Source organism: Aspergillus ambiguus (assembly GCF_047715705.1).
Source record: "Aspergillus ambiguus strain CBS 117.58 unplaced genomic scaffold BDV59scaffold_19, whole genome shotgun sequence".
Classification (NCBI taxonomy): Eukaryota; Fungi; Ascomycota; class Eurotiomycetes; order Eurotiales; family Aspergillaceae; genus Aspergillus; species Aspergillus ambiguus.
Genome location: NW_027395532.1, coordinates 1 through 19652, shown reverse-complemented (window position 1 = coordinate 19652; position 19652 = coordinate 1). Strand labels below are relative to the sequence as shown.

At 50.3% G+C, this 19652-nt stretch overlaps 8 protein-coding genes across 8 annotated transcripts; 3 read left to right on the top strand and 5 right to left on the bottom strand.

Annotated features, from left to right (window-relative positions):
- Positions 1–349: 349 nt before the first annotated feature.
- BDV59DRAFT_202538 (putative D-lactate dehydrogenase (cytochrome)) lies at positions 350–2299 on the bottom strand (the record flags this gene model as incomplete). The annotated part of the gene is made up of 11 exons (XM_073694060.1): positions 350–386; positions 434–537; positions 592–773; positions 836–1065; positions 1122–1412; positions 1466–1567; positions 1645–1679; positions 1732–1828; positions 1878–1986; positions 2039–2231; positions 2291–2299. The coding sequence occupies 11 exons, from the start codon at positions 2297–2299 to the stop codon at positions 350–352; spliced, it is 1389 nt and encodes a 462-aa protein (XP_073547154.1).
- Positions 2300–2743: 444 nt separating this feature from the next.
- Positions 2744–5005, top strand: BDV59DRAFT_40666 (putative MFS transporter). Its single transcript, XM_073696334.1, has 5 exons — positions 2744–3102; positions 3161–3316; positions 3375–4141; positions 4213–4410; positions 4489–5005. The coding sequence occupies exons 1-5, from the start codon at positions 2917–2919 to the stop codon at positions 4688–4690; spliced, it is 1509 nt and encodes a 502-aa protein (XP_073547153.1). The 5' UTR covers positions 2744–2916; the 3' UTR covers positions 4691–5005.
- A 47-nt stretch (positions 5006–5052) lies between these two features.
- BDV59DRAFT_202536 (alpha-keto acid decarboxylase family protein) lies at positions 5053–7297 on the bottom strand (the record flags this gene model as incomplete). The annotated part of the gene is made up of 9 exons (XM_073694059.1): positions 5053–5318; positions 5376–5434; positions 5500–5920; positions 5989–6526; positions 6579–6659; positions 6725–6888; positions 6952–7026; positions 7088–7185; positions 7242–7297. 9 exons carry the CDS (start codon positions 7295–7297, stop codon positions 5053–5055), a joined length of 1758 nt encoding a protein of 585 aa, XP_073547152.1.
- Positions 7298–8641: 1344 nt separating this feature from the next.
- On the top strand, positions 8642–9892 carry BDV59DRAFT_202535 (DUF1996 domain-containing protein; the record flags this gene model as incomplete). Its single annotated transcript, XM_073694058.1, has 2 exons — positions 8642–8882; positions 8946–9892. The coding sequence occupies 2 exons, from the start codon at positions 8642–8644 to the stop codon at positions 9890–9892; spliced, it is 1188 nt and encodes a 395-aa protein (XP_073547151.1).
- Positions 9893–10673: 781 nt separating this feature from the next.
- On the top strand, positions 10674–12953 carry BDV59DRAFT_202534 (uncharacterized protein; the record flags this gene model as incomplete). Its single annotated transcript, XM_073694057.1, has 3 exons — positions 10674–11526; positions 12183–12481; positions 12558–12953. The coding sequence occupies 3 exons, from the start codon at positions 10674–10676 to the stop codon at positions 12951–12953; spliced, it is 1548 nt and encodes a 515-aa protein (XP_073547150.1).
- Positions 12848–13933, bottom strand: BDV59DRAFT_40638 (uncharacterized protein). Its single transcript, XM_073696333.1, has one exon. It carries the CDS (start codon positions 13757–13759, stop codon positions 12968–12970), a length of 792 nt encoding a protein of 263 aa, XP_073547149.1. The 5' UTR covers positions 13760–13933; the 3' UTR covers positions 12848–12967.
- Positions 13934–16240: 2307 nt separating this feature from the next.
- On the bottom strand, positions 16241–17276 carry BDV59DRAFT_208190 (pectate lyase). The gene is made up of 3 exons (XM_073695157.1): positions 16817–17276; positions 16685–16767; positions 16241–16638 (listed from the first exon to the last, which is right to left on the bottom strand). Exons 1-3 carry the CDS (start codon positions 17154–17156, stop codon positions 16318–16320), a joined length of 744 nt encoding a protein of 247 aa, XP_073547148.1. The 5' UTR covers positions 17157–17276; the 3' UTR covers positions 16241–16317.
- An 892-nt stretch (positions 17277–18168) lies between these two features.
- On the bottom strand, positions 18169–19367 carry BDV59DRAFT_40606 (aldo/keto reductase family protein). Its single transcript, XM_073696332.1, has 2 exons — positions 18306–19367; positions 18169–18206 (listed from the first exon to the last, which is right to left on the bottom strand). The coding sequence occupies exon 1, from the start codon at positions 19323–19325 to the stop codon at positions 18309–18311; it is 1017 nt and encodes a 338-aa protein (XP_073547147.1). The 5' UTR covers positions 19326–19367; the 3' UTR covers positions 18169–18206; positions 18306–18308.
- Between the last annotated feature and the right edge of the window lie 285 nt (positions 19368–19652).

Below are 19652 nucleotides of genomic sequence, written 5' to 3'. Positions count from 1 at the left end.
AGATTTATTAGGCTGTCAAGGTTTTCATCTAAGCCGAAATATATCCTGTGTCAGGAGGTTATTTACGACAGACTGCCATACTAGCTGCTGCGACAAGCAATTTCTTCAGACATGTTGAGGTCTAGGTTTCTACCGTTACGTGCTAATAGAACTATTTTAGACCAAACAAAACCCCGTCTCGCATTTTGAACCCTTCCTTGCTGTCCTGCCTTGGAATACGTATTGCTCACATGATGCCCCGTGAGCTACCCCCGTCGCTTTCGAAGTTATTCCCCTGTTCTAGATAAGTTCGACCAAAGGAGCGATGGAAAGACTTCAGTTTTCATCCAGATAGTGCCGAATCGCGGCCTCACGGTTGAAATACCTTGCCAGGATTCATCAGGAAGCTAATGGTTGTCAGTACCAGACATGCTGTATAAGGAAAGGGACGTACTGAGGGTCTAAACTCCGCTTCAACGTGCGCATAACGGCGATAGTCTCCGGTCCAAGCTCTTCCACTAAGCACTCCTTCTTTCCCAACCCAATCCCGTGCTCGCCCTATCTGTGTCAGTCTTCTGAGGTCCGCTTGTCGAATTTGCAAAGCTGACATACTGAAACAGTCCCATCCATCTCAACCGCTCTATGGACCATCCTCCTTACACATTCCTGTACTCCCAAGGTCTCTGACAAATCATCCGGATTATACATGACAGCCTGATGGAAGTTTCCATCGCCGACATGTCCCAATACGCTGGAAAACAAACCAAGCGCACTAGACTCTTTCTTCGACAACTCTATATCAACGAGTGGATTAGCTTCCTGTCCACATCCTTGAACGATGAACGCCATGACTAACCAATTATCTCCGGTAAGCTGGACAATGGCACTGCGACATCAGTGGACCATAGTCGTGTCCCCTCGGGCCTCTGTGCAGACATCGCCCAAATGGCCTCCTTACGAGCGGCCCAAAGGTTGTGCATTTCTTGCTCAGTCTTCGCGAACTCGAACGAACTGCCTCCCCCTTGGGAGATTATCTTTTCGACGCGTTCGATATCAGTGGGTATCGATTGGTCCGAACCGGAAAATCTATCTGGCGTTCAGCAAAGTCGGTGCGCAGAAGTCCAAAGGGGTATCTGGCTTACTTGAACAGTAATGTGGGCTTCTCTTCCCAGTTTCTCCCACCTGCACCTCCATTCCTGTTAATCACGCTCATTTGCACTTCGTCCATCAACTCAACGGCGGCGACGGGAATCCCCTGCCGCATTATCTTCGTGGTACAAGCTACTGCATCCTTAACGGAAGGGAACGTAGCAACTGCCACACTCAGGGCTTCTGGGATTGGAGCTAGTTTGAGTGTGATTTCCGTGATCATTCCGAGGGTACCTTCGGAGCCGGTAAACAGAGCGTTGAGGTTGTAACCAGCTGAGGTTTTTCTATCTTCTGTCAGATACTGCACCAAATTTGCAAGTCCCGGAGGTCAAGATACCGTGGCCGGCGCCTGGTTTTGATAACGGAGCCATCTGCCAAGACAACGGTGAGGTTGATGACCCAGTCCTTCATTGTACCATATCTGACTGCGTTTGTTCCGCTTTTAAGAGGACATCAGCTTTCTTTTGTTGCCCTTTATCGCACCCTGACGCTGAAAATCTCTAATCGGAGCAATACCTGCAGTTTGTAGCGACCATGCCTCCGACAAGGGCCTATAATTGACATTAGTCAAAAGCGCAGCTAGTAAGAATGAAACGAACCTACAGTCGGACTCGGGTCCAGGGGAAGGAAGAGACCACTCTCTTTGATCTTATCGTTAAGGTCCATCCAATTGACTCCAGGCTGAACAACAACATCCATACTACCATGCCCATTAGCCAAAATCCCATGACCTATAAGTTCAGGCGTACTCGTCCTTGTGAAACGCGATAATCTGATTCATCTGAGAAAAATCGACACTGATACCCGAATACGGAGCGGTGAAGTTCCCCTCGACACTTGACCCGCCAGCAAACGGTACTAAATCCGTTAGAAACCGTCCCGTAATCGCAAAACATAGGGACGGACTTACTCATAGGAATTTTGTACTCAGAACATATCCGTGCAATAACCGAAACTTCATCAGTGGTCTTGGGAGTGACAACGGCTACTGGTCTCGCTGCACATTGTGACGTCGACACTTCTGAATATGAATGTGACTCAATATCATCTGTGTCTGTTGTCACTGAGTCCGGGCCGAGTGCATCAGAGATGGCTTGGACACCCTAGTCGCGTCCTCACGTGATCAGCACCATGCACACAGCTGACGTTGAACATACCGTACCTTCAACATAGTTGCCTTATCAGCATAGGTAAGGCCCTGCTTCTCATTTTGAGGGGACTTCGGCTGGGAGAACTGCCACAACGCGAATCCAGATGCAGTCACGCCAGACGCAAATATCACTGACGCCCACGAACTAGAGAGAATCGAATTACCGCTTCGGCCCGCGTCATGAGTGTGTACTCTGCAGACAGATGAAACAAATTGACCACGCCTGGAAGATTGAATGCATCTCCCAGCGAGATGTCGTACCGCTGGACGGTACCTTGTGATCGCGGACATCTCTAATTCAACAACATCACCAGTATCCGCAGGGGAGTCTGTCTATGTTACAAGGCAGACCGCTTTATGTTGACGTCGGATTGCTTGGCGCCGGTGTCGGATATACCTAAGAGGGGAACTCCGCCATTTCCGCTGGAGACTGACATGGGGCCTTGCGATTTGAACGCCCTCCCCGCAAAAGTTCTAGCCAACCGCACTGGGGAATTTTGGGTCGTATATGGCGTTTCGATGGATTTCCTGGTGCTCCGTTCGCATCAAACGTTGGAGGTCAGAGAGGAGGGGTAGGTCAGGAGCGAACCAGACTCACGAGGTATATATCCTGCAGCACCAGCTTTTGTTGAAGGGATATGCCTGCTTGCACCAATTTCACCATGTCGCTGGATGCCAAAGCTACCGATCACACCCAGTCCCCTAAGCATTCCATCAAGAATGAACATGTTGAGAATGGCGGTGAACCCTCCGAGATCCTGGTCATTGACGAGGAGACAAACCGTAAGCTGCTGCGCAAAACTGACTTGCGTCTAATGCCTGTTGTAAGCAATCCCCTTTACGGCCTGATATCCCCTCTGCATACCTAACTACGTGCGATAGATGTGTTTTACCTATGCTCTCCAATACTATGATAAGGCCCTTCTCAGTCAAGCCGCTATCTTCGGCCTCAGGGAGGATCTCGGCCTTGAGAATGGCCTGAAATATTCCTGGGCCTCGTTGATATTCTACTTTGGCTACATTGCTGGATGTTATCCTGTACGTTATCTCGCAGTTGGGAATTTCTATGGAGATGGGTTAGTACTAACATCACCAGATATCATGGTTGTCGCAGCGATTCACGGTCGGCAAAGTCTGCCCTGCCATCTGTTTCATATGGGCTGTCGTCATTCTATGCACCCCAGCCTGCACTAGCTATACTGGCATGCTCGTCAACCGCTTTATGCTAGGTCTGATTGAGAGTGGCGTGTCTCCCGCATTCATGCTCTGCACCGGCATGTGGTATACACACTCTGAACAGGTCTTCCGTTCCTCTCTCTGGTACTCTTTTAGTGGTGGATCGAACATTCTCTCTCCACTGATCAACTACGGGCTGGGTCATATTACCGGTGGGGCTTTGCGACCATGGCAGTACATGTACCTCATCGCGGGACTTGCAACCCTACTTTGGTCTGTGGTCCTCTGGTTCGTCTTCCCCGGTAGTCCTCAGACCGCGAAAGGTTTCACGGCGGAGGAACGGAGACTCGTGCTTGAGCGGGTGCGCAGTAATAATGCGGGTGCGGAGAATCGGCAGTTTAAATGGTACCAGGTCAAGGAGGCACTCTTGTCGTACCACTTCTGGTTTATCTTCTTCCTCTCCATGCTGTCTAGTGTTGGTAGCGGGGCCGTTACCACCTTCGGCTCCATCATATTCCACGGAATGGGGTTCTCAGTGTTCGAGTCGTTACTGCTAAATATGCCCATTGGGGCGTTGGCGTTCATCTGCGTCCTAGGGTCTGGATATATTGGACGGAAGGTACCCAATTCTCGACTTTACGTGGTGAGCAGTGCCTGCGTGCCTGTCATCCTGGGAAGCTGCTTAATGTAAGGATGCCTACACCCCTACTCCGAAAAGGGAGGAATGGTGGACTTGTTAACTGAATTCTTTACTACAGCTGGCAGCTTCCCTCCTCCCAACGCGCCGCCCGTATAGTGGGATTCTACCTCATAAACTTCTTCTCTTCAGCCTGGGTGCAGTGCATCGCCATGGGAACCTCGAATGTGGCTGGGCACACCAAGAAAGCCACCATGGCAGCGGGGACGTTCGTCGGCTATTCGCTGGGGAATATTATCGGACCACTCACATTCGACGCGTAAGTAGCCTTCTGTGAATGAAAGCGGTTCTGCCTAGATCGATTAAGGCCCTAACATATGAACTCGACATCATGTAGGAATGACGCCCCACGCTACGACCCCGGTTTCCAAGCAACCGTTATATGCTTTGCGATTTGTTTTGTCATGGCCCAGGCCTTCCGGGCTTTGATGTATGCTCAGAACCGGAAACGGGATAGCAAGTATGGTGTTCCGACTGGAGAGCATGGATTGGATGACTTGACGGACAAGGAGAATAAGTCGTTCAGGTATCCTCTTTAGATGGTCATTCATCCACTTGCCTGTGGACTCGTTTCCGGGGAGATGTTTGTCGGTGCTGTACGGTCTTGGTTATTTAGTTGCACACTGGAGCTCCTATATTGGTTATTGGCAGTAAGGCGAGATTAATCTTGGTTCCGTGTGTGCAATGGTCGGAATAGGGGCTTCAAGATAGTACTAATGCCGGTAACCTGCTGCTGAACGATAGAAGGGAGCTGCGGCCGTCGAAAAGCAACCTTTAGTAGAATAGGCATCCTCATGCTTCTGACGACTTAGCAGGGATTGAATAACCATGTTCAGCTAACAGAGGCACAGGACAAGAAATATATGTAATTTAACAGTCACAGTCGATCTACTGACCCTACTTATTGGACATCTTCCTTACAACTCCCAGCTTTCGCATTCCGAGCATTAATCAAATCAATTTGTTGCTTCAACTGCCACGGGATATCATACTTATCCATCATGATCTCGACCAGCTGGATCGAATTCATATCTGTAAATGCCGATGAGGAAACCACCTTTTCGAAATCGGCTTTGGTTGTTACACGGTGGCTATTCACTTCATCTTTGTCCTCGCCGAAGGCACTGAGGAGGAGTTGGTGATTCCAGGTAGCGATGTCGTTGTACCCTTATTTAAGGTTGACGGTTAGTGAGATGCCACAACGGATAAAAATCATTTTAGTACCTTGATCGGGACCATGAATTGCCCGTTCGATGGTATAGCCTTGGTTGTTGATCACCATTCTACCGTCATCAGTCGTCTTGGTTAGATATCACAACCATTTAAGAGAGTAGGGGAAGGATCATACATAATAATATTGCGCAGCCCATGACGAATCATCGTACCGATCTCTTGCACGGTCAGTTGCAAAGCTCCATCCCCGACCACGAGAATGGTACGTCCCCCCTCACAGCCTGATTCCGCCTGGGCTATGGCGGCTCCGAAACAAGCGGGAACTGAATACCCAATACTCCCAAAGTATATTTGGGTTATGTATTGCACATCTGCTGCAAAGCGAGAGTCAGAAAACCCGAATTGGGCCGTCCCGGACTCCCCTAGGACAATGTCGCCTGGTCGTGTCATTGCTCCAATGCGCTTCCAGATCCAAGATTGTGTGATTGATCCGTCATCTCCGACCGGAATGGCAGAGCTCGGTGCCAGTTGTACATCCCAACTCAGGGAGTGCAATGGGTATAGCGCGACAAGTTTTTCTGACAGATGGGCAAGGACTAAGGTATGCTGGTCAGAGTGAACGATTAAAGCGCGGCGAGGATACTTTTCAGTCAGGACAACTTACAATCCTTCATATAGATATTCCGGTATGTTGCATGGCCAATGGTGACATGATTAGCTGTCACCATGACATAGTCCTCACCTTTTGTGATATTCCTCGAATGGCCCCCAGTATTTGAGTCCGAGTGGCACGGGCCCAGGTCGATGACTAGATCCGACGTCTTCTCGATGACCCGAGCAACACCTGGGAGGGAGATCGAGCCATTATAGATACCGTGATAGTAGGGCTTAGTCTCATCGACGATTGATTTCCCCATGGGTGTGGCGAATACGGGAATCCTCGTCTCGTCGAGGAGCTGTCGTACAACAGTTGCTGCGCCAAATCGCGCAACCAACGCATCGACAATTATCACGGGGCTGTGGGCCATTTCAATTCTTTTCACTACCGCGTCGACTGCCGACAGGCACGCTGCACTGTCCGTCCTCGGTTCCAACTCGAGAGATTTGTGAAGCCTTGTTGTTGGAACCATGGCCTTGACGATATCCATGGGCACGAATATGTAAACCGGCAGACTACTCACGTAACACTCACGCAAAATCCTCTGAAATGTTTGTAAGTATTCTAGTGTCTTCCTGATGCGGTAGATACCTTACGTCAATTTCCGCAGGGGCTGTTTCGGTGTTATCCAACCAGCAATGTGCTGTCCGGATAGGCTCCGACATTCTCGAATAGACCTGCAAGCCAATAAGTCAAGTGATATAAAGACATATAAAGGGAGGTTGATGTTGGGAACTGATACCCGATGATCGGGGTTCGGTCCCAAACAGTGATGAATCATTGCGCGGTCCTTTTGTGCCTTTGTGGATGTAGTCCCGACAATATGAATTAGCTTGACGTATTCCGTGTATGCTCCTGCAACGCCATTAAGCGCGCTCAGCTCGCCGACACCCATTGTTGTCACCACTAACAGGGGTAGAAAGCCAAGTTAGTGATGGTTTCATGCGTGTCCAGAAGATGAATACTTACAGACTCCAGAGCAGCCTTTGACTCGACAATATGCATCTGCTGCGTATGCAGCGTTGAGTTCGTTTGCATTTCCGACTACACAGGAGCGGAGGGGTCAGTTGTTCTGTTCTCAGTATAGGTAGGCGACATATCCTACCCCACTTTAAGCCATCGACTGCATCGATGTAATCAAGAAGCTCAAGGTTCATATCTCCTGGGACTCCCATCACGCTTTGCACGCCTAATTGTCGCACGCTATTACGGTAACTGGTGAGAAAGCCTGTGCTTGCGAGGAAATGAACGAGACCTACCGGTGCCACAGATACGCTGCCAGCGGCAACGATTCACCATTACCAACAGAACCCATGTTTTCTTTTATGCATATATAGCAATTTTCTGATTGCTGACGGAAGCTTGAACATAGAAGTTGTTCTATCTCATTTATCGGAAAGAGGGCAACTGAAGGAAGCATTGAGCGACATGGCGGTTATATCATTGACATCTATCTCCACCCGGCGGAATAAATCCGCACGAGATATGCATGAGAGCATAGGCAGTTGGCATGTTCCATGTAATATTCAAGGTAAGATGACGCCCTATGGCGTCGGATTTTCCCCGCTGCTCACATATAGTTGTGACTTGATGTGCCAGTTTCGTGTATACTATGGACGGTTGGCTTGGATGGCACGGTGGAGCCGCCCCATACTGGATATGTTTTATCCGACCTTGATCGGATATCCCGTTCGAGAAGCCCGCCAGCCATGAACGTACCGTCTATTACCGCGACTTACCGACAGTCTCCGCGTGTTGCATTGTAAGCCATCTGAGCCAAACCCCCGTTTGCCTGCTGAAGTGCCCCTTTCATCAACCAGAGTCTCAGAGTCAAGGTTCTATAATATCAGCGGGCTTTGCGGTGTTGTAAAAAATTTTTAAGTGGGTAGTTCGTCTCCATACCAACCCCCGCCATACAACAGGGGCTCGTGATCTGTGAACCCCCTCCCTCTATCGCCTCTTTTTATTTTTTTTTTCTATAGAATGACTACGGATGCCTCAGCCCTAGCTGCTGCTGAAGCCTGGCGTGACCCAAAACCCTGGAAGTGGTGAGACATGTGGAGCTCGGATGATCAGATAGCCTCATCCAGCTACTAAGGACGACGTTCATGTTTGACATAAACAAGCTGCAATGGAGCGCTTGGTCTCCTGCTCGTGCCGCCCACCCACTCTAGGTAGTTCGGGATTCATAATCTCCTATACGCTTTGTATCAAGTCTGGATTGGTGACGGGACGTTTGATTCACCAGTCCCTCAACCAGGAGATACACAGACCCTCTTGGTGTTTCCTCCTAGGGCTTGCCAAGCCTGGAAGAATCCACCATCACAGTCTGTCAAGGTCTTGTCTTAGATCACAAAGATCTTTCGGGCAAGCTGCTCCAGTGGTGCCAGTCTAGGAGATCCGATGTAGCGGATATGTCCCTTTGGGAACGCAAAGTGCCTACCTAGTCCTATACATGAAACGCTGCCTGTAATTGCTCGGACAACTATAAAGAGAACCATAAAGAACAGCACTTATGGAGTGTTCCGACGGTTTGCTCATCATTCACTTCGTTCATTCTCTTTTGTTAGACTTACTCTGTCCATATTGTTTATTCAGCACCTGATCTGGAATCACGTCGCATCCTTTACCCTCGAACTTCACTCGATTTCTCTTTACCATGCACTATAATCCCCTTTTCTATATTCTGGCCGGTGCCGGTATGGTTTCGGCTTGGACCGAACTCCATCATGCGCCGATCATGAACAAAAACATCGATGCCATCGTTGTCCCTGGCACATACACTTCGCACATGCATACCTTTTTCGGCAGCGATGCCATCACCAACGTGCTGCCCACCTCGGCAGACCTCCAGAAGGGCTGCTACAGCGGTGACAACCCGAATGACCTTTCTGCCTACTGTAAGTCGAGCCTGTTCATTTTATCCTGCGGTAACTTGCTAATGCTCATTTCCTACGCTCAAGGGATCCCCACGCTTTACCATGTCGACGGTGACACTTTCACCGAAGTCCCAGTCTTCCGCTTCAGTACCTACTACACGAACGGGTTCGCCGATACCGCCATCCCCCAGGACTTCGCCATGGTCTCTGGAAATGCCTCCGCCAAGACCCAGGCCGAGGCTGACAACCCCTACAATGACCTCGAATGGTTCTGCGAGGGCTCCGAAGACCGTGAATCGGATATTGCCAAGCTTCCCACCAGCACCTGCGACCAGCACCTGCAGGTCAACCTTCTTTTTCCCCAATGCTTCAACCCTGACGACCATTCCGAGTACGACTTTGCAGATGAGTCCAACACCTGTCCCGAAGGAATGTCGCAAATGCCGCAGCTTCGCTATCGCGTGCAGTATGATACCAAGTCGGTGGCACCGGACGGGTGGAGCGGGCCTGCGCCATTCCAACTCTCATGCAGTGATACCCCGGGGGACGGTTATTGCTTCCACGCTGACTTCATCAACGGTTGGTTTGAGGACGCGGCCGAGAACATGCTCATCACTGGAGGGGGTGGGTACAACGACGGTCAGTTCATTGCGGGCGAGCATGGATCTTCCGCAGTCGAAGCAGCCTGTACACCGACGGATCAGGATCCAGACAACGGGACCAGTGATTACTATACCAGTCTGGAAATGATGGCAAATGGCGTTGTTGAGGAGGAACCTGTCCAGTCGTCCACGGTGGTGGCTGCTACGTCAACCCTTGTTGCGACTGGGACTGGCATGTCCTCTGCCACGCAATCGGAGCCGGCATTGACGGGGTTCGTTGAAGCTGTTTCATCGCAGGTCCCGGCCCGTACTCAATCCACGCCTGTCCCGTCGGCGACTGAAAGTGACAGCACGGGTAAACAGACCTGCAACTCGAAGCTCCACATGCCGCAGCGAAGCATTGGACAGAAGTTCGGAATGCTGCTGTGAAGCGGGGCCTTCATACTCTCGACACTCTTGAGTAGAAGGGCACACCGATGGTGATGCTCGTATTGTGGCTCCCAGGGGCACCGTTGCTGTTCTATAGGGTCGTACGTGCCTGTGATAGTGCACATTTGTCGGTATCTCTTGTGAGGCACGTATTAGGTACTTGTGTTGAAACTGGGAAGCATGAAGGCCCTATGTATCGGACCTGTATATAGGCCTTTTGGCAGCTCGTTCGAGAAATCAATAGAAAAATCCATCCACGGAAAACAATTGGCTATGTGTCGCATGCGGCAAAAGAACGTTGAATCCGTTTCTAGATGTTAAGGAATAGAGATTAGTAGGCTTTGTTGACAAATTCGTCGATGGGACCTTAGTGGAAGTCGTGGCACGTTGTGGCACCTCATGATTTCTCCGTATTCTTACCGCGTGGATACGGCCAAAGAGAAATCATACCCTCGACTCTCCACTTTCTGCTCTCTAATAAGCACGCACCCCGCCCCCCTAAATACTCACATGCCCACTGCCGGTCAATGGGATGGTACACTCGATGGATTCACAACTAAGAGACAATATGTCCTATTCTACATCAGGTGATATTACCTTCCTCTCGGTGAATCAGCCACGTACTCCGGATAGTCGACGCGCAAGACGCGGATACCAGTCCTGCGACAACTGTCGCGAAAAGAAGAAGCGATGTGAACCATCCGCAGAGGGAGGCTCATGTTGGAGATGTCACCTCGAGTCACGCGAATGTTTGACCACCTACAAGAGAAAGAGGCGAAAGATGCGACCATCAACAGGTGGTGCGACCCTCATCGCCTCAGGCACAGAACAGTGGCAGGAGAAGCCAGAGACGGACCAGCGTGCGGACTCACAAAGCGATGTCGTTGCACCTGTCGAGGAAGATGATAACAGCATCTCGCAGGTAGGCTCAGCTGCTGATTTTAGTGACGTACACCGCACACTAAACACGAAGGAGCAAATTCTGTCGACAAATCTTCTGGACGCCAGAGATGCGTTGGATCTGATCACCGTTGCAGGCTTAAAAGACGGCACAGGGAAAGCCAGTTTGAACCTGGAGGACCAGCATCCAAACCCGGGTCAGATCGCAGCGACCAGTGAACATGCCAGGCCCATCTCGGGTTCCGTCTCAACAGCCTGGAGCCAGTTTTTCCTCGTCCGGAGGGGCATCGTCCGCACCAGCGAGGCAATTGAATATCTTGACTTCTACTTCTCTCACCTTTGGTATCTCTTCCCGGTCGTATCGCAATGGTATGCATCCCCAGATCGCTACGAGCTCCTAGCCGTTGAAGAGCCAGTCCTCGCCGTCAGCCTGATCACGACCGCATCCAGATACCATCCACTGACTGGATTCAATGGTCATGCGCGATCAGAACGAATTCACTGGCGTACCTGGCCGTGGGTACAGCGCCTTCTCCAATCGTCCATCTGGGGGTCGTCCGCCATGCGCCGGTTAGGGTCTATCGCATCCTTGTTGTTGTTTATCGAATGGCATCCGCGAGCGATCAATTCGCCCGAGGATCTGGTCAGTGACTGCAGTGAAATGGAGCTCTTTGATCCTCAGAATACGACAAACCCGATGGACTCGTACCGTCGGTCCGATTCGTCGTCGTCCAGTATGTCAGAGCGACTCAATATAGTGGCCCCAGCGTATAGAAGCAACAAAATGTCCTGGTCCGTTTTGCTCTTTCCACCCAAATACACACCTGTGGGATACCCTTCACAGTAGATACTAACCAGAGAATACAAGGATGTTGTTATCAACCGCTATAGCCTTAGCCCAGGAACAAGGTTGTTTCGAGGACGAGCCGGTGTTGGCATCCCACAATCCTCCTAGAGGGACATCAGCGTCTTCATCAGACAGCTCCAACCCCGTCTGGCAAGAATGGTCCCGCATTATCTGCACATTCCTCCGTCTCACAGACGAGACTCTCGCATTAAGGCTTCGACTCGAGCCCCAACTCGGAAGCACCAGCTGGACAGACCTAGTATATCGTCTTCCCCCGAGCCTAACAGCCGACGGGATCTGGGAAAGCGCGGTCGATCTCGCGTCACATATGCGCAAGGCACGCGAACTACTTCTCGCATGGAGGAAAAGTGAACAGGGAATCGGACCGGCTGTGTCGCTGGCGATGTGGGATAGTTTCAAACGAGGACTCGAACGGTGGGAAAGGCAAAGGCAGTGCAGTAGACCTGGTACGTGCCATCCACCCATTCATCCGTCCATCCGTCCTCTTGGAAATCTCTTTCCGTGCCGTGCTGATATCTGAAGTCCGAGCAACAGACCCATCTCTCCGCGAAATCGGCCTCGACATCGAATACTACTACGTCCGGCTATGCGGTCTCAGTCCCACCGCACATATGGTCGAGAAGACCACCGAAAATAACCACACTCCAGACACATATACAGCATCACTATCACCATTCGCCGAGGCCGCTACCAAGGCCTCGGTTGACATGCTCCAGTTGACGACGCGATATTTCGCCACGCCGTCATCATCCGTCATCTTCAGGCATTCTCCAGTCCGGTACTGGCTGTATATCTTCTGCGCTTCTCTATACCTCCTCAAGGTAAGCACCTGCATCCTACATTCATTCCCCAACACCCTGCCAACTACGTCCATGGACCAACGTACAAACCTCACAGGCAACACTTCGAACCGAAGAGCCGCTCTCCCGGACTAACCCCCATATCAATCTCATTCTGCAGACTGTGAACGGAATCAGGGATAACGCCCCTGACGATATCCACATGTCACAGCGATACGCGGAGCTACTGGAAATTCTCATTAACACAGCCATGCGGCCGTCTACCATGAACTATAACAATAATGATCTGTCCGGAAGTGATGGTGGTAGTAATCGGAGGGTGGTTGGTGATCACTCCAGTCCGGACAGAGTGGGAAGGGGGACGCTTCTCGACGCGGGAAATCCTCTCGGGTTGGGGGATGATTGGATCTATGATTCGAGCTTTTGGGATACGCTACCGGATATGGTCGGGCTGAATAGTATTCCTGATTTGGTGTTGCCTTGCTATGAATGAATACCTACTTGTAACTAGACTGTTGGAAGCAGTACACTCCCCGTCCACCGAGGCAGCAGTGTGGAGCCGGTCGGGCCGAGGTGGTCGTTGTCGGACGACGAGAGGACGCGAGAAGACAAGGGGGGGAGGCACCAAACATCGACTTTACGAAAGCTAGCGAAACTCCACGTTATTTCCTGCTGCAGCATTGCCTGCTGCATCCGTAACTGGCGAACCAAGGCCCGCTGAAGAAAGATTGGAAGTTCGGGCTTGAACATGTCTGCAATTTGACCACCTGGGATACACAAAGAACTTGAGCCGAAGAGACCAGTGAAGAAGCGAAGGATAATAGGTGTCCAGACGTTCTGTGAGCCGCAGCAGCCAGCGGTGAAGACCGTGTATCCTGAATAAGCAAGGAAGATATTGCGACGACCGACAGACTCTGAAATGGGAGCCCATAGCACCGGACCTACTGCATACCCAAGTACCATGAGTGAGAGGCCTAAGATAATCACCTCGCTGCACTGAAACTGGGCGATTAATGGTCCGATTGTCCCCGAGTAGGCAGACGATGCCAAAGCAACACCAAGTGTCATGGTTGCTATCAGAGCAGTTACACTCCACCTGAGAATCTCACTATATGCCTTGGGGTTTTCCGGGTCGTTTTCCAACCATTCCACGATGTATGGATCATTCGTGGTACCACTGCCCTCGTAATAGTGATCGAGAATTCTGTGAAAGTCGGTCACATTGAGTCGCCATGGTCTTTTTGACAGTTGGTATCTTTGGCTACCGTTACTAGAATAGGTGGAAGTGACGGCTCCCATATCGGAGGTTCGTATGGTAGTGAGAAACAATTGAAATGCTCCATTCTGTCGCGGTGCTTCCGATATAAGTAGTAGAGAATATGTTCATCTATAGCCTTCTGCGCTGTGGGCCCAGAAAAATTATCAGGTTTCTCGACCCACTGTCGGACGAAGTAGACGGGGAATGTTGTGTTCGGCAAGGTGTAGAAGTATACAAGAGGTGACGATGATGCCGTTCGGAGCCAAAACTATCGCCGGTGCCGACGGAGAGTGTGGGCTCACGTGATTATTACCTCGGCATCGGAGGTTGCCTTGTTGATTTCCCCGAATTCCTCCCCACCACTTCCTAGTATGAGTCTCTCCCTAACTGCGGATTCCTACCATCAGCCCCATACATCGGCCCAAGAACGCCCTTTGCGACATGGAACGACAAAGTGATGAGAAAGCCCGCCGTGCGTGTTCCGAATGTAAAGCGAGGAAACTTCGATGTGTGGCCAGCCGAGAACTCCCGGGCGTCTGTCATCGGTGAGACCATAACCATATCACAGCATGATCGAACATAGGGATTTATAAAATAATGGCAGGTGCTACCAAAATGGAAAGGATTGCTCTGTTCCTGAGGTGCGCCCACGAAAGCGGCAGAATCGACGTACGGAAGCCCCTGCATATGACTGTTGTCTCCCAGAGTATTGACGCTTCCGATCCCAGTACACACTCGCATGTCCCATCTGGAAGATATGATGGGTAACCTGGTAAACCAACTGAGTCGTTCGCAACAGCCAGGGCAAGAAGCTGCAAGATTGTTGGCCGAGTCATCGGCATCCAACGAAGGCCAGGATCTACTAACCAGCGGTTTGGTCACCTTCGCAGAAGCGGAAGACCTCTGTCGAACTTACAGGCACATGTCGCAGAGGCATTTTCCATGTGTTATTGTTCCAGAGTCCTTGAGTGTGTTGGGCCTTCAGCAAGAACGCCCCATGCTTTTTCAGGCGATGTTGGTCGTGGCATCTTGGCGCTGTCGACCTCGACAGGTTGCCTTAGAAAAGGTCTATTTGAAGGATATGGGGAGGAGGTTCTTCATAAATGGAGAACGGAGCCTAGATATCCTTCAGGGATTACTGGTATATCTTGCTTGGTATCACTTCAACGTGACCCGATCAGGGCAATTTCATGCCTATCGGCTGGCCTCCTTATGCGCGACAATGATCATAGATCTTGGGATCAACCGGACTCCCCCACGAGGTACAACGCAACATGAATTAATTCTGGATTCCCATCCTACGCCGGAGCACGCCATAAACCGGACGTCTGACTTTTGGAGCCACGAAGCCAGACGGGCACTGGTCGGTGCCTATATCCAATCTACACTGTGTTCTCTGATGTGCAGAAAGCAGCCTCCGCTTACATTTTCTTCTTACATGGAACAATGTGCCCTGTCCCTAAGGGATGATAGTGAGGTTGAGACTGACAAGACTTTGATCTATTTCATTCGAGTGCTACGGATTATCAATGAGGTATACCATGTGTTTGAGTATGGGGATCCTAACCATAGCCTTTCAATGAGCGATGACAAGGTTCAAGCCCTAGTTCACGCTTTGGAGGAACAGCTGTATACTTGGAAATTAAACATTCCACCCGAGCTGAGTGGACATGGTAGGTTCTTTTCGAACACATGCTATATATCTAAAAAAAAATATGCAACACATCTAACACTTAATATAGCACAACTTGCGACGTGGGGAGATCTGGTGGGGGTGTATGCTCATGAAATAGGTCTCCATGGAAATCTTCGAGATCCCCCAGTTTCGACGACCAGAGTCACAATCATGTTCGACTGTCTGGAACATGTAGAACAGTATATGCGTCGTGCTATAGAGCTTTCTGTCAATGATATGCAGACGTGGACTGCATTTGATTGGCGGCAGCTGACGTACACCATCATGCTAGCCAGCAAGATATCGGTCGCTGTAGATGCTATTGAACCTGACAATGGGGCCACAACAGAGCGCATCGCCCAACTTGCCTCTGCACTTGAACGCATGTATGGGCGTGCACAAGAGTTGTATTCACTTACAAATACGCCTCTGGGCCAACCCCATTACTTCCAAAGCCTTTTGAGTCAGTGGCGAAGTATTCAAATGTGGTACAGGAATATTCTACAGAAACGAAGATCTACTCAAGGTGCTGAAAGTTCCCTGCAAAATCAAGATAATGTTTTGCTCGACGTCCCGACAGGCAGTGCAGTACCCGGACGCGAGGCACCGTTGATATCCCTTCAATCTTTGGAATCGTGGCCGGAAGACAATTTTGGGATTCTGCCAATGTCTGCAACAGATCTTATGATGCTCGAATCCCTTGGGTATGAATAGGCGCTAATTACAAAGACCATTTCCTGGTTAAGTACATACTATAATATTTGGCTTTTCTACTGAGTTGCTGGCAGTCATGTAGGAACGCAACAGGCTCGATTCCTAGACCTGATGACAAACTCCTAACTCTTACGTGTTATTCAGCCCAATTTACGACTCCGGTCTCTTTGTGCCTCAATGCCCATGGCTAGCCCTTCGCGGCTGGGGACATTACTCGCATTCAGCAATCGGCTCAGTATAAATACAGTAGTCGCTAGGACCAGTGCTGACTTCCTCCGGTTCTTCATCACCGTCGGTGCCGTTGTAGGTCGCACAGATATCATCCACGTCCGTTGCGCAGACGGAGGAGTCGATGGTGGCACTGTCACCGAAATTCTCATTGATACCAACAAGTTGAGATCCGGAAACAGCGATCACGTTTGACACAGACACGCTTCTCTGGACGTCTCCACAGGTTCCGCAGGAGCGGTAGAGTTTTCCAAAGTCGTAGGCTTCAAATCCATCTATGACGACTTCGCCGCCGGTGTTGTGCTGGGCAAATTAACATAGAACAATATATTTGGATTACGATACTTACCTGAATCACCTTGTCCTCAGCACCTTGGGCACCACCGCCGATGATATTGAAAGTGCCGTCACCTTCCTTCAACGAAAGAGCATCTAGAGGACTGTCAGATATGTCTATCGCCAAAGTCATGGGTAGTCGTACCCTCGCACACCTTCTCCCACCACACGTTCTCAATAGTACACGAGCCCAGGCAGTAAACACCCTCGATTTGATCGGTTCCAATGATAGCGTTCTTCAGGGTGCCTCCCTCCTGGACAATGAAGACAGTGTCGTCTTCGCCACCTTCGTCCTGGCCTGTGCATTCCACACCCCGTCCATAAGTCTTCATGCCTCCGTCAAAGGTCTCACCAGCAGCGACCTCATACGGCTCGTCGAAAGTCTCACTACCTTGGGATTCAGGAAGCGGAAAGGTGTAGCGCTTGGTGAGCGCACCGAAAGCCGTCGAGGCAAGCAAAGCAACGAGAGCACTTTTCTGGAACATGATGGACAATACAACTTCTGATACAAAGACGTGTACGTTCAAACAAAGGATAGCCAACAAAGCTAATGCAAAGATGCTGAAAGCGAATGATCACTGATGCAACCTGGAGCAATGAGGTGCATGTTCAGGTTATATAGCCCAAGCTACGGACAATTCGGAACACATTCGATGGGAATATCTGGTGGAAATATCCAGTTCTTCCTTGGCATGTTTCGGCTTGTTTTTCCGATTCAGTTAAGTACCTATACAAGGAATCAATATGAAACCGCCCGACAAGAGCTGTTCCCAAGCAGGCTGTGCCATGAACCTGGCTTACAATATGACCTTCCACATGTGGAAATATGCGTGCTGATCAGGAGAAGACCTTGACCTCTTAGCGTTTGCCCCCGGGCTTTAAAACCGCCAAGATCTTCGGCTTTGCTCCGTTAACAGCTCCGCCTCTTGGCTCCAGTACTCTCGGTTTGAGGAAACAGGATAGCGTGACACGTTCTATGGCCACGGATCTGATTGATGGGATATATTTCCTCTGCTGTTTCATTTTACCGCGACGAGGACTGCCAGTCACCGAATAAGCGAATCAATCATTCGGGGGAATAGATCTCCCGTAGATCGTTGATCGACAGTGGGAAATTCACCTGGCTCATGAAGGAACATAGGTAATTCGACCTAAAGCCTGCGAAGAATAGATAGTTAAAAACGAGGTTAGAATTGGCGGATTCAAATAAACTCAAAGCCAGCTAAATAAAAGGAACTAATGAAGACGCAATGGCCGAGGCCGCCAAAACGACCAATGCGAAGGTCAATCCCCCTGCTGCTTCAAACGTTGCCCCTGTGGGGAGCTATATCAAGGGCCAAACCTGGCAACGAGTTTGACGCACGACAGCATTTCCAGGCCGTGGAACAAGACCGTTAATATAACAGGCCATGGCGACAACGACGAAGCAGCTAGGCTACTTGGCCGCCAAACCTGAAGGGGGATTTGGAGTGTAACGATAAAACGTTGAGAAGGATAGCTGGGCCCAAATTGAACGACCTTTTAGTGGTAGTCAACTGCATTTCTCCAAGTTAGTATTTACTCCGAATTTATTCCTCAAAGTATGGGTAGGATCTTCGGCAAATAACTACCATACAATCAGAGAGAATGCATACAGTTCAATGAAAGTAGTTCGGAGCGACGCCTCTGACATGCGACCAGGCACCGTCCAGGGCCTCCACTACGTCATCGGGGAGAGGCCCTTTCTCCATGTCAGTCAAGTTGCTATCCAGCTGTTCCCCACTACTTGCTCCGACGATGACGGCATCTCCCTTCTCCTTTGACAGCCCACTATGATGACACAACCAACGGAAGGCACACTCTGTCTCTGTAAGCCCATACTTCTGTGCGACGGGACGAATGATGTCCAGGGCACCGAAGTAATACTCATTCCAATACTTCCCACGCATAAGAGACCCTTGCCATCGAGTTGAATCAAAACGGGAGCCGCCCTCGATATCATGGTCCTTCGTGTCTCGTTGGTAGCGGGAGGTGAGGAAACCACCAGCCAGAGGTTGATATATGTAGAGAGATATGCCATAGTTCCGTAGACATGGCAGTAGTTCCGACTCTATTCCCCGATGAAGAGCGTTGTAGATACCCTGGTACACCGACGGTTTGATCCATCCATTTCTTTCACAAATTTCACACATCTGGGCAACTTCCCATGACATGTAGTTGCTGACACCCCAGCGGGTGAAGTGCCCTTCCTGATGCAATTGATTAATTTCGCGAAGGGTATCCTCGAACACTATCTTCCGGTCTGGGCCATGGAGATACCAGAGATCAATCCTATCTGTTCCCAATGCCTCCAGACTGTCCATGAGTCCTCTGCGGAGATCATCCGGTTTGTGGGTATAATACATCGTATCGGCAGCCCCCATGGCTCGACCATAGGTCGGGTAGAGTTTTGTTTGCATAACCAGACCCCGTTCCTGCCATTTGGCTCGAGCGAGGAGCGGCTCGCACGACCCCAGGCCGTAGATTCTGGCCGAGTCGATCTCATCGTGACCGTGAGCCTGGAAAACGTCCAGAATTGCCTCAGCATCGGCTAGTCTAGTGGTGCGGATGCCTTCCAGGCCTTCGTCACCGAAGGTCATGGAGCCAAAGATGGCTTTCAGAGCGGACTGGGGCATGTTAGTCTGTGTCTATGTGTGGATGAAAGGGGAGTTACGATGATCCCGGCAGCGGGAGGTGTACTTATATCACGAAAAGGCGAAATGGCTAACTTGTTTCGACACGGCATCTCCGCACCGTCAGGCCTACTGGCCTCAACTGTATAGACCCCTCTGGTATATTGGGTTCATGATGGACGTAAGCTGTCGTCTGTTACAAACGAATAATGTTCGCTGTAACGTATTCGGTAATCGAATGGGCCGTGTAAACGAGTGGGCCGCCTCCGTATTCCATACTAATCAGTCACTTTTTGAGCTCTTATATCTCAGCCATAACTTATCTAAAAT

Bases quoted from the DNA above. Each gene is read 5' to 3' on its own strand.
- BDV59DRAFT_40666 (XM_073696334.1), top strand. From the start codon at position 2,917: ATGCCTGCTTGCACCAATTTCACCATGTCGCTGGATGCCAAAGCTACC. The intron at 3,317-3,374 runs GTACGTTATCTC...TAACATCACCAG, and splicing joins ACATTGCTGGATGTTATCCT to ATATCATGGTTGTCGCAGCG. The intron at 4,142-4,212 runs GTAAGGATGCCT...TCTTTACTACAG, and splicing joins ATCCTGGGAAGCTGCTTAAT to CTGGCAGCTTCCCTCCTCCC.
- BDV59DRAFT_208190 (XM_073695157.1), bottom strand. From the start codon at position 17,156: ATGTTCCAGAAAAGTGCTCTCGTTGCTTTGCTTGCCTCGACGGCTTTC. The intron at 16,768-16,816 runs GTACGACTACCC...ACAGTCCTCTAG, and splicing joins GTGGGAGAAGGTGTGCGAGG to ATGCTCTTTCGTTGAAGGAA. The intron at 16,639-16,684 runs GTAAGTATCGTA...TAATTTGCCCAG, and splicing joins CTGAGGACAAGGTGATTCAG to CACAACACCGGCGGCGAAGT.
- BDV59DRAFT_40606 (XM_073696332.1), bottom strand. From the start codon at position 19,325: ATGCCCCAGTCCGCTCTGAAAGCCATCTTTGGCTCCATGACCTTCGGT.
- BDV59DRAFT_40638 (XM_073696333.1), bottom strand. From the start codon at position 13,759: ATGGGAGCCGTCACTTCCACCTATTCTAGTAACGGTAGCCAAAGATAC.